The sequence below is a fragment of the Perognathus longimembris genome, chromosome 8, assembly GCF_023159225.1.
Source record: "Perognathus longimembris pacificus isolate PPM17 chromosome 8, ASM2315922v1, whole genome shotgun sequence".
Taxonomy (NCBI): domain Eukaryota; kingdom Metazoa; phylum Chordata; class Mammalia; order Rodentia; family Heteromyidae; genus Perognathus; species Perognathus longimembris.
The window spans coordinates 53,506,054-53,519,776 of NC_063168.1; the positions used below are offsets into that span (position 1 = coordinate 53,506,054).

A 13,723-nucleotide genomic window follows, 5' to 3' on the forward strand; every position below is an offset into this window, starting at 1 on the left:
TTCTCAACTACTAACTAGGCCTTGGCCATAATTTCTGATGCCTATGTGCACACAAACATCCACAAAAAAATAGCAAGTATCCCCAAAAGAGTTCTTCCTGAAGTAGGCTTTTTATATTCAAGTTTTCTTATTTATCTTAGCAACTAAGATAAATAATCTTTATAAACAATGAAACTGGCTGCAAAATCTAATTGGGTCACCAGTACCTCTCATTGTTGTGCTTTTGGCTTTCAAGACTGAGCCTGCAAGTTCCCACTACAAATCTCCAAAGGAAGCTCTGTAAACCATTTCTCTGATCACTAGTATGGCCCTAAAGGGTAAAGCAGCTGTACTTCCCTGCTTCCATGGGACAAAAGGTTGGTGAGGCGGGGGGTGGGGGTGGGGGTTGAAGCCACCCATATGGCATGGTACTTCCTCATCTGGGTATGCCAGTAAATTGGGAGAGCTATTCTAGATCAGCATTAGTAAATGATCCTAGGTTGAATTTAATTAAACTTAAATGCGAATTTCCAGACTCTGAGAAACCATGACACAGGTAGACCAGCATTATTTGGAGGAAACACATTCTGTATCATTTGCATTGTTTACAAATATACTCTGATCAGAAGGCTAACTCCTGATAATGTGGACTTCAGGTATGTTTTCTTGGATCTACCATATACAAGTCCCAAAAGGTGTTTCTCACAGGGCCCTCCATTCAGGAGAATGGCTTGAGAAGGTACAATTCCAGACTCTAGAATATAAAATACAATTTTACTGTGGGTGAAACTCAGAAGTTTAAGCACTGTCCTGAATTAAGTGCACTAGGCTAATTTGGCATTGGGTTAGGTGAAGAACACAATTTCTCAAAGGAGAACAAAGGTCCAGTATAATGACTCTCTCTTGAACTTTCAACCAATGATTGTCAAAAACTATTGATGTTGGGGTGTTAAAAGCAAAGAAAACTTGGTTAGGAATGTGTTATTGAAAGGGCAAGGACTTAATATCCTTTCTGATATTGTACCCCAGACAGTGATTTCACACGTAAAGTAGTTTAAATTAACTAGTATACTTACATCAGAATACACATTTACTTTTTGGCAAGCAAATTTCTTGGTTTCTTAAGACAATGAGTAACAGCATGGCCTATCTGAATATTAGACAACTGTGAATTTCAGCCATGATATCCCTCATGGAAGCAAACTATTAAAAAACCTTTAGGATTATGAGTTGTATTCTCACCTGCCGGGCAGCATAGCTCCCAGGTGATCCTGGGTATCTTTCTATCAGCAAGGGTCGTAAGTCATGTTGCCACATATCAGAAATACTGGTACCTTCTGCAATTTGCCGAAGAGATGATGAATTCAGAATAGCTGGTTGGTGATAATTCTGAGGATTAAATAAGATTATTTATCTGTAATTTTATAATACATGAGACATAGCCCTACACATTCATAATACCTTTAAACCTCAACATAAAGAAGTAACTTCTGTCATATTAGGTAAATGAAACTACTACATTAAACTGTAAAACTGGCCCCATATATCTATCTAGCTAAACAAAAACTCAAAAAAATATTTTTTAAATATTTTTTAAAATTCTAGAAACTCGGGGCTGGGGATATGGCCTAGTGGCAAGAGTGCCTGCCTCATATACATGAGGCCCTGGGTTCGATTCCCCAGCACCACATATACAGAAAATGGCCAGAAGTGGTGCTGTGGCTCAAGTGGCAGAGTGTTAGCCTTGAGCAAAAAGAAGCCAGGGACAGTGCTCAGGCCCAGAGTCCAAGCCCCAGGATTCTGCCACTTGAGCCACAGCGCCACTTCTAGCTGTTTTCTGTATATGTGGTGCTTGGGAATGGAACCCAGGGCTTCACGTATAAGAGGCAAGCACTCTTACCACTAGGCCATATTCCCAGCCCTATTAGGAGATTTTTAAGAGCCCAGTTTTTTGTTTGTTTGTTTGTTTTGGGGTTTTTTTGTGTGTGTGTGCCAGTGCTAGGGCTTGAACTCTGGGTCTGGGTGCTGTCTCTGTGCCTTTTTGCTCAAGCTTGGGCTGGCTTTGAGGCATGATCCTCAGATCTCAGCCTCCTGAGTAGCTAAGATGAAAAGCATGAGCCACCGGAGCCTGGCTTCCAGTTTCATTTTTAAATGGTAGTGTTTTTTTCTCTCTTAGAACCACTTTTATAATAAGGATAAGTAATACTTTCATCGTTAAAAAAAAACAACTGTCTTTGAAATAGACTTGCAGTATTGGTTGATTCTTTTAATCAGAAAACATTGGCATCCAGTGGCCATTTCTCTGTAAAATGTCAAGACTTATGGTACTTTTTCCTGTTAAAGATTTAGACTGCAAGCTCCATGAGGGCAGGAAGTAGTTTTTTTCTCATTCTTCTTTTCTATTATATGTTTCCAAGTATATATGTTTGTTCTATCAGAAATGGAGTATATTGCTTAGGCCTTTAGGTAGTAATAGAGTCTAGAATTACTGGATTTGTGCTTTTGTGGCTTTAACTAAACAGAAATTCTGTTATACTGTAGTGTGTGTGGGTCTATGAACTTTTTCTTTGTAAAAGAATAGTGATTTTTTGTGCTTTATGTAATTTAAAGAAAAAAATTATCAAGGCTTTTCAATATAAGGATTAACATTTCATATGAATTACTAGGTGTAACTTTCAATGATTTTTGTGAACAGCTTTTGTAAAACTGAGATTTAAAAAGTAACAATCAGGCCAGGCACCAATGGCTCATGCCTGCAATCCTAGCTACTCAGGAAGCTTGAGATCTGAGGATCTTCATTCAAAGCTAGCCCAGGTGGACAAATTCAGAGTCTTATCTCTGCTTAACCAGCAAAAAGTTGGAAGTGGAGGTGTGTTTCAAGTGGTAGAGTGCCAGCCTTGAGCAAAAAAAAAAGATAAGCAAAATAGTTTGAGGCCCCTAAATTCAAACCCCAATACTCCAGGACCAGAAGAAAAAGGAAAAAAAATGGGTTGGGGGCTTTATCTCAAGAATAAAGAAAACCTGATAGTCAAAACACTGCCACCAAGACAATCTACTATGTTGGTATAATTGCTTCAAGAGAGCAATGTGCTGTTGGTGTTACCAAATGAACACTGTCAGAAAGAAAAACTGGGTAGTTGTTATTTATAGGCTCTATGTTTTTTATAGGCTTCACATTTCCCCAGAAAAACTAATAAATAAACTTAATTTGCACCTACTTTTTCTCTATTATGTTAAATAAAATATACTATTAAAATTAATTTCACCTATTATATTTAATTTTTTTAATTTTACAGGGATTTGAACTCAGGGCTTCCAATTTGCTCAGCCAGATACTCTGCGTCCAGCCCTACTAGAAAATTTTAAAATATCATACTAGAAAATTTAAAACCACCTTTTCGGGGCTGGGGATATGGCCTAGTGGCAAAGAGTGCTTGCCTCGTATATCTGAAGCCTTGGGTTCAATTCCCCAGCACCACATATACAGAAAATGGCCAGAAGTGGCGCTGTGGCTCAAGTGGCAGAGTGCTAGCCTTGAGCAGAAAGAAGCCAGGGACAGTACTCAGGCCCAAGTCCAAGCCCCAGGACTGGCAAAAGAAAAACACCTTATCATATTATCTATTTCTACTGGATAGCACTGAACCAGACAATTGTCATTTCTTTCAACTGGACTTTGATAATTCTATATAACCAGCTAAAAAGCAAAGTTTTTATCTTTAAAATTATTTTAATATTACATTAATCTTTAAACTCTTAGGTACATATATATTAATGAGAAACTTAAAAAGCTAGGTACCTAATTTTCACCTAAATATTATATATATTCCCCTTCTGCTCATGGCTAGTGTTCTACCACTTGACCCATGCCTCTACTCTAGCTTTTTTACTGGCTAATTCAAGATGGAATCTGTCAGACTTTTCTATCAGGCTGATTTGAACCTCAATCCTCAGATCTCAGTCTCCTGAATAGCTAGGATTACAAGCAGGAGTTACCAATGCTCAGCATATATATTGTATTTTTTCTGAGACCAGAAATGATGAATCATTCACTTGTTACATGTTTATCAGAAATTCATTGACTCATTGATGGAATGTACCACTCCACAAGCAGAAGTGAATGTTTCATCAGATGACTTCTTCCTTAAGGTGAATGATGTTGGTAACATGAAGACATTGAGTTCTTTGGAATGCAATACAGAACTCGCCTGTCTTACAGTTCCTTCCAGGACCAGTGCAAATTGTACATATTTAAATAATCACACAGGTAGCTTAACTGTATGTAAGCCACTCCATCTACATGGTGAAAATTTGTGGAATGAGACAATGTATATTGCCTGACTACTTGTGTTCTTCTGCTCTTTCAGAGGGCCCTATATCACTCTCTCACACATACTGTGCAAAGAGCATAAGCTGTTTGACCTTCTCAACTCAGCTTTCAAGTCAGCTCCTATCGGGCGAGGCTAACTTCATTAATAGGCTGCATCTCCTCATCTGCAAAATGGAAGTAACAGCAGCAACTAAGGGAATGAGACCTAAATGAGCTACTATATATATATTGCCATGTTAAATATTCCCTGTCAAACACTAAAGAGTTATAGAGTATTAGAACTGGAAAAGATACTTAGATGATCTAACGTAATCTCTTGATTTGTATTAGTGCAAACCAAGGTTGATGGAAACCAGCTATTTCCCAAAGCTCCAGAGTTCTAGGGAAATCCATGAAAAGATTCCTGTTCTATGGGTTCTCCATCCAGTGCTACTTCTACTCTGCCTTATCTCTGCACTTCCAGCTTACTCTTGACTGTTGATGCTGTGCCTAGACATATTTAAGTTTCTGTTTGTTTATCAGTGGTACATTTTAAGTGTATTTCCTTAATAAATTTGTCACCAACATCTTTAACGCCCTTGTATCTCCAAGGTTTAAGTGCTTATGCTATATCTCAAAACAGCAAGAAAGTTGAAGCTAAAAGACAAAACAGTAGAAATGTGAGAATGGTAACAGAAGGAGAGGTTCAAGACATCTATGGCTAATTATTACTTAACCACACAACAGGAGCTTGTCTGTCTCTCCATCTGCCTCTCAAGCATTCAAGGCTTCTATATAACACATAGGGCTACCAGCTCCTACTTGCCATGCATTAGTCCCAGTCTATCCAGGCCCCCAAACACTCTGAGTTGCTACCCTTTAAGGCCTTGGTGTCAGCAATGACTTCTGTCTTACAAGGCTTTCCTTTTATGTTCACATGGTGAACTCCTGCCCACTTCTGCTGGCTGTGCAGCAGCCACTTCTTTTGTGTTGCTGATTTGTCTGTATTTTACAAAAGGTGTCTGCTGCACGAGTTCTGGAGCTCTCTTCTCTCTCTCTCTCTCTCTCTCTCTCTCTCTCTCTCTCTCTCTGTGTGTGTGTGTGTGTGTGTGTGTGTGTGTGTGTCTGTCTGTCTCTCTCTCTCTCCAGAGCTATACTAGGCCTGCTTCACATTGAACAGTCAGTAACTATTGGACAAATTCATCAAATAAGTCATCAACAGATGATTATCTTTCTAAAGCTATCTTTGCTAAGATAGTATTTACAGAACAAAGTAAAATTTGCATTTTTGACATCATCAATACCAGACCGTTTAGATGCACAAGCAAGTATAAAAATAGAAATAATAGGTGACTGCCTGCTTCAAGGGTCCAAGAGGTGTTCTGGTTCAATGTGCGTAGACTTCATTGTTCTTGGATCTCTGAGCTTTCCACAGCTTCTAGCTATTGAGAGCTGGGTTGGCGCAGGACAATCACAGTAGCAACCAAGAAAATTGTATCAAAGTCTGTTTGTACAACCAAGAACTATTGTATTAAAGAGTTGAAGCTCCTTTCCTATTTACTATCCATTATTATATCCCAGAAATCACTTTATGTCCTGCAAAAGAAATGAAGCTCATGTTTAAATGAGTGGTTTCTGGAGGCTTGAAAAAAGTTAAGACAAAACTAGGTAGCATTGGCTCGTGCCTATAATACTAGCTATTCTGTAGCCTGAATCTGAAGATGGCAGTTTGAAGCCACCCTGGGCAGACAAATCCTTGAGATTCTTATCTCCAATTAACCAGAAGAAGAAAAAAACCAGAAGTAGAGCTGTGGCTAAGGGAAATGCTTCGGGCCTGACTTCAAATTCCAGTACACACACATTCCACAAAACAAGAACAAAAGTAATAGCCCTCCAACATCTTTAAATATAGTAGATACTGCAGATGAAACCTGGTTAAGAAATAGCACCAGAAACAGAGACAGAGAATAATATTAAGTTCAGCAGTAAGGTCCACTGATACTCATGAACACAGACATTTGTTGAGTGCTGCTTCTTAACTGACTGGCCTCAATCATTTCATTCACACATTTCACTAAAAGGCCTCATCACTCTCAGCCTGAAAGCAAAAACAACAAAAAAAAACAAAAAATGCCCCAACAAAATTCACAGGTATGCAAGCTTTCCAGCCAATGATAAGAGAAGGCTAAACTGCACTCCATTACTTACCTAAGCCCTTCTATTCATTAAAGCCTCATATGGAAAAGCATTTGACTTCCCCGCATTAAGCAGCATTCATTCATTCAAGTATAAAGGATTCTTGCTCTCACAACTCAAATATAAAATCCTGTGTGTGAAGATTAGAGAACCAAGAAGAAGACAAGCTTGAAATGCAAAGGTAGGCTCAGTAGAACTGTAAATGAGCCAAAAGAGTGTTGAGCCCAATGGTAAAAAGCAACCCCCAAATTATTGCAGGCTTGTTTCCGTTAAAAGGCATGAGACAGTTTCTCCTGGAACAAGGATTCTCAGAGGAATAAAGGTCTGTTACAGCCCTGGCCTTGTCTTTTTACCCAGGCAGAAAGGACAATAAGTCTACTTTGGGTGACAAGACTCTTTCAGCTAAAAACGTGTGAACCAGATATCCAGAAACATCTCCCCTCATCTAATCACACAGTGCCAGGCCAGAGGGGTTTTTAGTTACATAATTTGGGGAGTTGGCCCAGCTTACAGAGACAGCTGAGGTTCCAAAACCATTGAATTAAGAAAAGATCATGTAGAAGTGCAGCCAATTCAAGTTTCTACCCTACAGGAACATACCAGACAGTCCTCAGATTAACACCTCTCCTACAATGCAAAATCAGTAAATTCAACCAGCATTCACTGAAAGTCTGTGTGTCAGATGCCAATGACATTACAAATGCAGCTGGAACAGAGTTGGAAACAGAATAACCTAATGTCTTTTTCAAATGTAAGCTGCCCTTAAAATCAGAGTAAACCAAGCTTTAAAAACAATCTAGTGTCCAATCCAAGCTTCTTTATTTACTAGCTGTTTTGAAGAAGTGTTTCCTCGTGTGTAAAATGGACATCATAATACTTTTCTCCTTTGTTATAAATATACTCTCCAAAAACCATTGGAGTCACAACCATAGACATGAACATTAAGAATTATCTCCCAGCAAGGCAAAATTTACTTCTGCAGAAGGGTGAGCCATTAGCCAAAAAATCTGGCAAGCAAGCACACAGAGCAGGAAGGCTGCTTCCCTATTTATCCCTATTGCAGCAGGCCCTGCCCCTCTGCTCCGATTGGCTGAGCTCAGGGTCACAATCTGCTTGTGATTGGCCAGTTTGAATAGGGTAAAATGTATTTACATAAGGTGACTTTGAAATAAGATTAAAAATACACAAGTAATCTCAAAATAGATCTGCATCCTCTGCTATTTCTTGAACAATCTGAGGTATGTCTTATCCCAAAGCAGTTCCTCTTTCCTTAATAAGAGTCCAGATACCAGGCCAAAGCTGAAACTTTTTTTTTTTTTTTTTTTTTTTTGGCCAGTCCTGGGCCTTGGATTCAGGGCCTGAGCACTGTCCCTGGCTTCTTCCCGCTCAAGGCTAGCACTCTGCCACTTGAGCCACAGCGCCGCTTCTGGCCGTTTTCTGTATATGTGGTGCTGGGGAATCGAACCTAGGGCCTCGTGTATCCGAGGCAGGCACTCTTGCCACTAGGCTATATCCCCAGCCCCAAAGCTGAAACTTTTAAGCAACACATTTTAATAAAAAAAAAAGATAGTTTTTCTCATATCCTTTACCAGCATTCAGCACACCACTGACTTCCCTGGCTATCAGACTGAAGTCTTCATTATTGAGTTCAGAACAATTGAAATAAGAAGAATAGGTCTAACCAGCTCCATTTTGGCCAAGAGGTAGATGATGGGGACTTGGGTTTAACTGGCAACATTCTGTCTTCATGGTAGACGCCGGAAAGTTTCACCCCCAGGTGATGAGTGTGCCTGAATTACTAGAGGATTATGTGAGATATTAGTTTTCTTTTTAGTTTTTTCTTTATTTTCTAAATTTTCTAAAATGAGCACTTTAACTTCATACTTAGGAAATTTTAAGAGAAGCAACCTTTTTATGTTTATTGGCTTTCATATCTTTTTTAAACCATAGGAAGCCTTTTCAAAAGCCAATAGTCCTTCACATCCAAGGAAGAACTGATTTAATGAGAGTCCATCAACTGGCACATAATGTTAAGCTAAAAGAAAGGGCCTATACTAAAGTTGGAGAAGGACAGAATTCAGGAGAAGAACTTTCAGCTATAGAGTAAACCTTAAGCTGCAGTAAAGAGAGATCAAGGAAAGGGGAAAATAGGAGGAAGAAAAGAGAAAGTGTCCAAAAGAAATTGCCTATTTTAGAATGCTACTCAGGGTCTACTCTGACTGACAGAGAGAAAGCAAGCTCTTCCTGTAACCCTCCAAACTGCACCCAGTCCCACATGCCCACGCTATGTGGGCATGGATCCTGGCCCACTAGCCAAGACTAACCTACTTGAGAGAAAAGGACAAGAAAGGGCCGGTCAGGGCTTGAGCCAAATCTTAGCCTCTCAACTTGCTAGGGCTGGGGATATAGCCTAGTGGCAAGAGTGCCTGCCTCGGATACACGAGGCCCTAGGTTCGATTCCCCAGCACCACATATACAGAAAACGGCCAGAAGCGGCGCTGTGGCTCAAGTGGCAGAGTGCTAGCCTTGAGCGGGAAGAAGCCAGGGACAGTGCTCAGGCCCTGAGTCCAAGGCCCAGGACTGGCCAAAAAAAAAAAAAAGAAGTAAATCAACTTGCTAGTATAATAGTGGTCACCTATGCTCATCTGTTCACTGGAGATGATTTTACTCTCTTTATCGGATATAGTGAAATGGATGCATGTGTGTGTTTGTGTGTGTGTATGCTAGTTTCCCAAGTGTGTGTGTGTGTGTGTGTGTGTGTGTGTGTGTAAGCCTTTCTGGGAGTCAAATAGTTTATTTTTCTATGAAAATAAAGTTTCAAGGTTTTACATAACCAAATCTTTGTCATCTCTAAACACAACCATAAACTAGGGCTGGTCTTTTTTTTTTTTTTTTTTTTTTTTGCTGGTCCTGGGGCTTGAACTCAAGGCCTAGACACTGTCCCTGAGCCTCTTTGTGCTCAAAGCTAGCACTCTACCATTTGAGCCACGGGGCCACTTGGAGTTTTTTTCTTAGTAGTTCATTGGAGATAGGCATTTCACAGACTTCCTCCCCAGCTGGCTTTGAACTACAATCCTTAGATCTCAGCCTCCTGAGTAGCTAAGATTACAGGCAGGAGCCACCAGCACCAGGCGTTGCTTTTCCATATTAGATGCAACTGAAGGAGACACACCTTTATTTCAGAATAAAGGAAATGAATTTCAAAATTGGCGTTTTCTTTACCATGCCTCTGACTGGCAGACCTGTGTACCAGGACCACACCTCACACTCAAATGATTAAAATACTCAAACTTCATGAAATGCAGGAAGGCATTTTATTTTATCTATTTTAGTGTGGACTGATTCATCTCCCAGCCTGCCAGCTGTAGCTATCAGCCTGAAGACTTTCATGGTCTACAGAAGGGGATGGGGTGGGACAGCAATCACGAAATGTGATAGCTATTGTCACTTATGCCACTTGCTTATTTTCAGATGCTATTCGAAAGCATTCAGCTTACCAATAGAACAGTGATTAGAACCTCCTTAAAATATAACAAAGATTCCTGTTTTTAAAAAACATTCCTTAAAAATTAAATTCTTATTAGTTTAAAGCTGGGTTCCAAAGGCTTGACTGGTAATCCTAGCTACTCAGGATTGTGATACAAAGCCAGCCTAGGCAGGAAAGTCTTTGAGACACTTTATTGCCAATTAACCAGTAAAAAGTCAGAAGTAGACCTGTGGCTTAAGTGGTAAAGCATCAGTTTTGAATGGAGGTAAATCCTGAGTTCACAACCAGGTTGGGTGGGGAGAGACGGAGGGGGAGAGAGAGGGGAGGAGTGGGGGGGGGGGGGGGAGAGAGAATCACAGGACCTTTTCTCATTCACAGATACCATCTGTTTACACATGCTTGCAAAAGAATCCCTCCAGAGAACCTTAATGGAGCAATTTCCATATCACTTATTCCCATTCATTTAGATGTATCTTAAAGACACATTGGTGTGCCTGTCACATGCTCATTTGAACAACCTCTTCCTAATGTTGGACCAGGAAGATATTTCAAAAGAGAGGATTTGTCCTGTAATTCAATATTCTTCCTGGCCACCAGCCCACTGAACCTATGGGAATTGTTTTTCTACCAGGAAGTGACTCGGATTTGAGTTCCCTCTTCTCCACCAATCAGCTTCCCTATAGGAATTGGGAGGTTGAGCGGGGATGCTATCCTGGGTCCAGAAGGAGAAGCTGGTTTAGCCAGATCCCCAGAACTTTAATGGGATATTCATTTCCACATGCACGTCTCTGAGTGGGTGTGCCCATTCATCCGTGAGCCCTGCACAAGTGTTCAGTAAACAGGGACCTACTGAAAGCTTTCAGAAGACCTGCTCAGAAACGTTTATATCCCTGGACTTTGCTCCTTTTCTTAGTTGTTCTTTTTTTTTTTTTTCAAAGCATACTATTTTACTCCTAAAACCATGAACGAGTTGCACAGCCCTTGGCAACTTCGTGATTTCAAAACTGTTGCACAAGAAAAGGAAGTCACTGTGAATCTATTAGCTTCACCAAGCACTTGCAAATCCTTAAATTTTTTTAATCCTAAATTCTTCCTCTGCAACTAAATGCATCTCTTTGAAAACAGACTCTGAGACCCTTTTCAACGAGGGAATTTCCCCCCCTTTTTTTCAAAATAAAGCGGGACTCAAGGTTCTTAGTCTCCAGCTACTTCACTTTTTTAAAAATATAGAAAGAGGGGGAGGGGAGGGGGAATGAGGGAGGAGGTAACAAATAGTACAAGAAATGTACCCATGACCTTCTGTATGAAACGTAACCCCTCTGTACATCACTTTGACAATAAATAAGTCATTATTTAAAAAAAAAAAATCTAGAAACAAATCGCCCACGTCCGTCCTGGGACAGCCGGGAAACGTCAAGCTCGGAGAGCATCCTCAGACGCATCTTTTGGGGGAGCTACAGGCGCACCCCGGGGCGCGCCCCGCTCTGGGGCTCCCCGGGAGCGCGCGGGCTGCCAGCGTTGCGGGCCACCGCCCACCACGGGGACCGAGACTGGTGACATCACCCAGCCGCCCGAGGCCAGCAAGGCACCCCGGCGACTGAGCAAAGCCCAGATTGCCCGGGGCGCCTAGGCCAAGGATCGCAGCAGGGTACCCGGAGGCTGGGCACAGCCCGGGATCCCCGCACCCACCCAGAGCCTTTCGGGTACCGCGCGCACAGAAGCAGCCCCTCACCTTCTCCTCCACCCAAGAGGCCAGACTCTCGGCCGCCGGGGCCTGGGTGGCTGCCAGCAGCAGCAGCAGGTGGACGGTGCCCACGACGCGCTGGTCCTCTCCGCCTGCCATCTCCGCAAGGGCGCGTGGGCGCCTGGTTCCCGGGGCGGCCGGCGGTCACGAGCCCGGGAACGCGCGCCCGTCGCCTGCTCCCTTCTCCACCCTTGGGTGGACTGCGCCCGCCTCCCCCTATCCGCCAGCGCAGGGCGCAGCCCGCAGCTGCCACCTCCTCCCCTCCCCTCACACCTCTTAGCAGCCCCGGGAGGTGGGACTGTGCTGCCCAGGGTGACACAGTTTCCCAATCCCCAGATTACAAAGACGGCCACTTCCTAGTCTTGGAGAGAGAGAAGGGAAGGAGGGAAGGAAGGAAGGAGGGAAGGAAGGAAGGAAGGAGGGAAGGAAAGAAGGAAGGAAGAAAGGAAGGAAGGAAGGAAGGAAGGAAGGAAGGAAGGAAGGAAGGAAGGAAGGAAGGAAGGAAGGAAGGAAGGAAGGAAGGAAGGAAGGAAGGAAGGAAGGAAGGAAGGAAGGAAGGAAGGAAGGAAGGGCCATGACAGAGAATTGGAAAGGGGATAAGGCGGTTCATCAGACTCCAGAGTCTGGCTCTTTAAGAAAAGAAGGTGGCCACAGTGACAATGTTTACTGAAATACTGAAATCTTAGTGAAGCCCCTTGTTTAATCTACTAACCCCATTTGCCAGATAAGGAAACAGCTCCCCTAGAGAAAGCCTGGGCTACACAGCCCACTGTTTCCTCTGTTAACAGTGCATACTTACCTTTTTTCTCTATTGTCACAAATAGTTGGTCTTGCCTTCTAAGAGACAAGTCACTGGACTCTCGGGTTGAAAAAAATGGTTGAAGTAAGTAATCTGAAGTAAATGAGATCTAAAATGCTACAGTGGTTCATTGTCTCTAACACATGCCTCCAAAAGGAAAAGGAAAGGCAAAAACAAACCTCCAGTTGGTCCTTTATGCCCATGCATTCTGTACCCCTGGAATTCGACCAACCACACTTAGAAAATAATCAGAATAAAAAGTGAGGTGTGATGGCTCACCCTTGTAATCCTAACACTGCTGGGGGCGGCTAAATTGGAGAATAAAAGTCTAAGCAGTCGAGGCCCTCCCCCCCAAAAAAAGGCTGGAATGTGGCTCAAGGAGTAGAGCGGCCACACAACACCTGTGAAACCCTGAGTTCAAAGCCTAGTACTGCCAAAAGGAAAAAAAGAGTGGCTCATTTCACTTAGTATGACTTTTTTTCTAAGTCTTCCCATGTTCTTATAAATGGGGCAATGTCATTCTTTCTGACAGAAGCATAGAATTCCTTTGTGTATATATGCCACACTTTCTTGATCCATTCATCTATTGAGGGGCATCTGGGTTGGGTCTGTATTTTAGCTATGGTAAATAGTCCTGTTATGAACATGGTTGTGCTGGCAGCTTTAGTATGGCCTTGTTTGTGATCCTTTGGGCAAATGCCCAGAAGTGGAGTTGCTAGGTCATAGGGAAGTTCCATGTTTAGCCTTTTGAGGACCCTCCACACTGCTTTCCAGAGTGGTTGAACAAGTTTATACTCCCATCAATAGTGTATGGTCTTCCTTATTGGTAATAATTAGTATATGTCTAGGATAGTACTGGCAGATGATCACAATAGCTTAATAGCTATGTACATATAATCACATAAGATGATGCTGAGAGAAATGATCTCCAAAATATGGAAAAAAGTGGTTTATCATTGATGTCATTTTTAATTTACTATGTGAAATTTCTTCTTTTTAATTCTGTTCATCTTCCTTATGATTTAACCTCTGTTGTCACTGTATTTGATTCTGGTACCCTCAGTATTTTATATATGCCCATCTGAATTAGAGAAAGAAAGGGAAACATTAAAATGATGAGACAGTGGTGAACCAATGCAACAGCAATACTTAAAAAACAATATGTTGTAAACTAACTGTGTAACCTGGGGAGAAGAATCGAAGAAGAGGGAA

The 13,723-nt window shown here is 41.8% G+C and overlaps 1 protein-coding gene across 1 annotated transcript in view; it reads right to left on the reverse strand.

Annotated features, from left to right (window-relative positions):
• Nucleotides 1-12,028, reverse strand: part of Qpct (glutaminyl-peptide cyclotransferase) — a 29,652-nt gene extending 17,624 nt beyond the window's left edge. The window contains exons 1-2 of the mRNA XM_048353110.1: nucleotides 11,701-12,028; nucleotides 1,222-1,368 (exon numbers count right to left, since the gene is read on the reverse strand). Coding sequence (XP_048209067.1) covers nucleotides 1,222-1,368; nucleotides 11,701-11,811 — 258 coding nt within the window. The 5' untranslated portion in view covers nucleotides 11,812-12,028. The remainder of the gene's footprint in view (nucleotides 1-1,221; nucleotides 1,369-11,700) is intronic.
• Nucleotides 12,029-13,723: the final 1,695 nt, after the last annotated feature.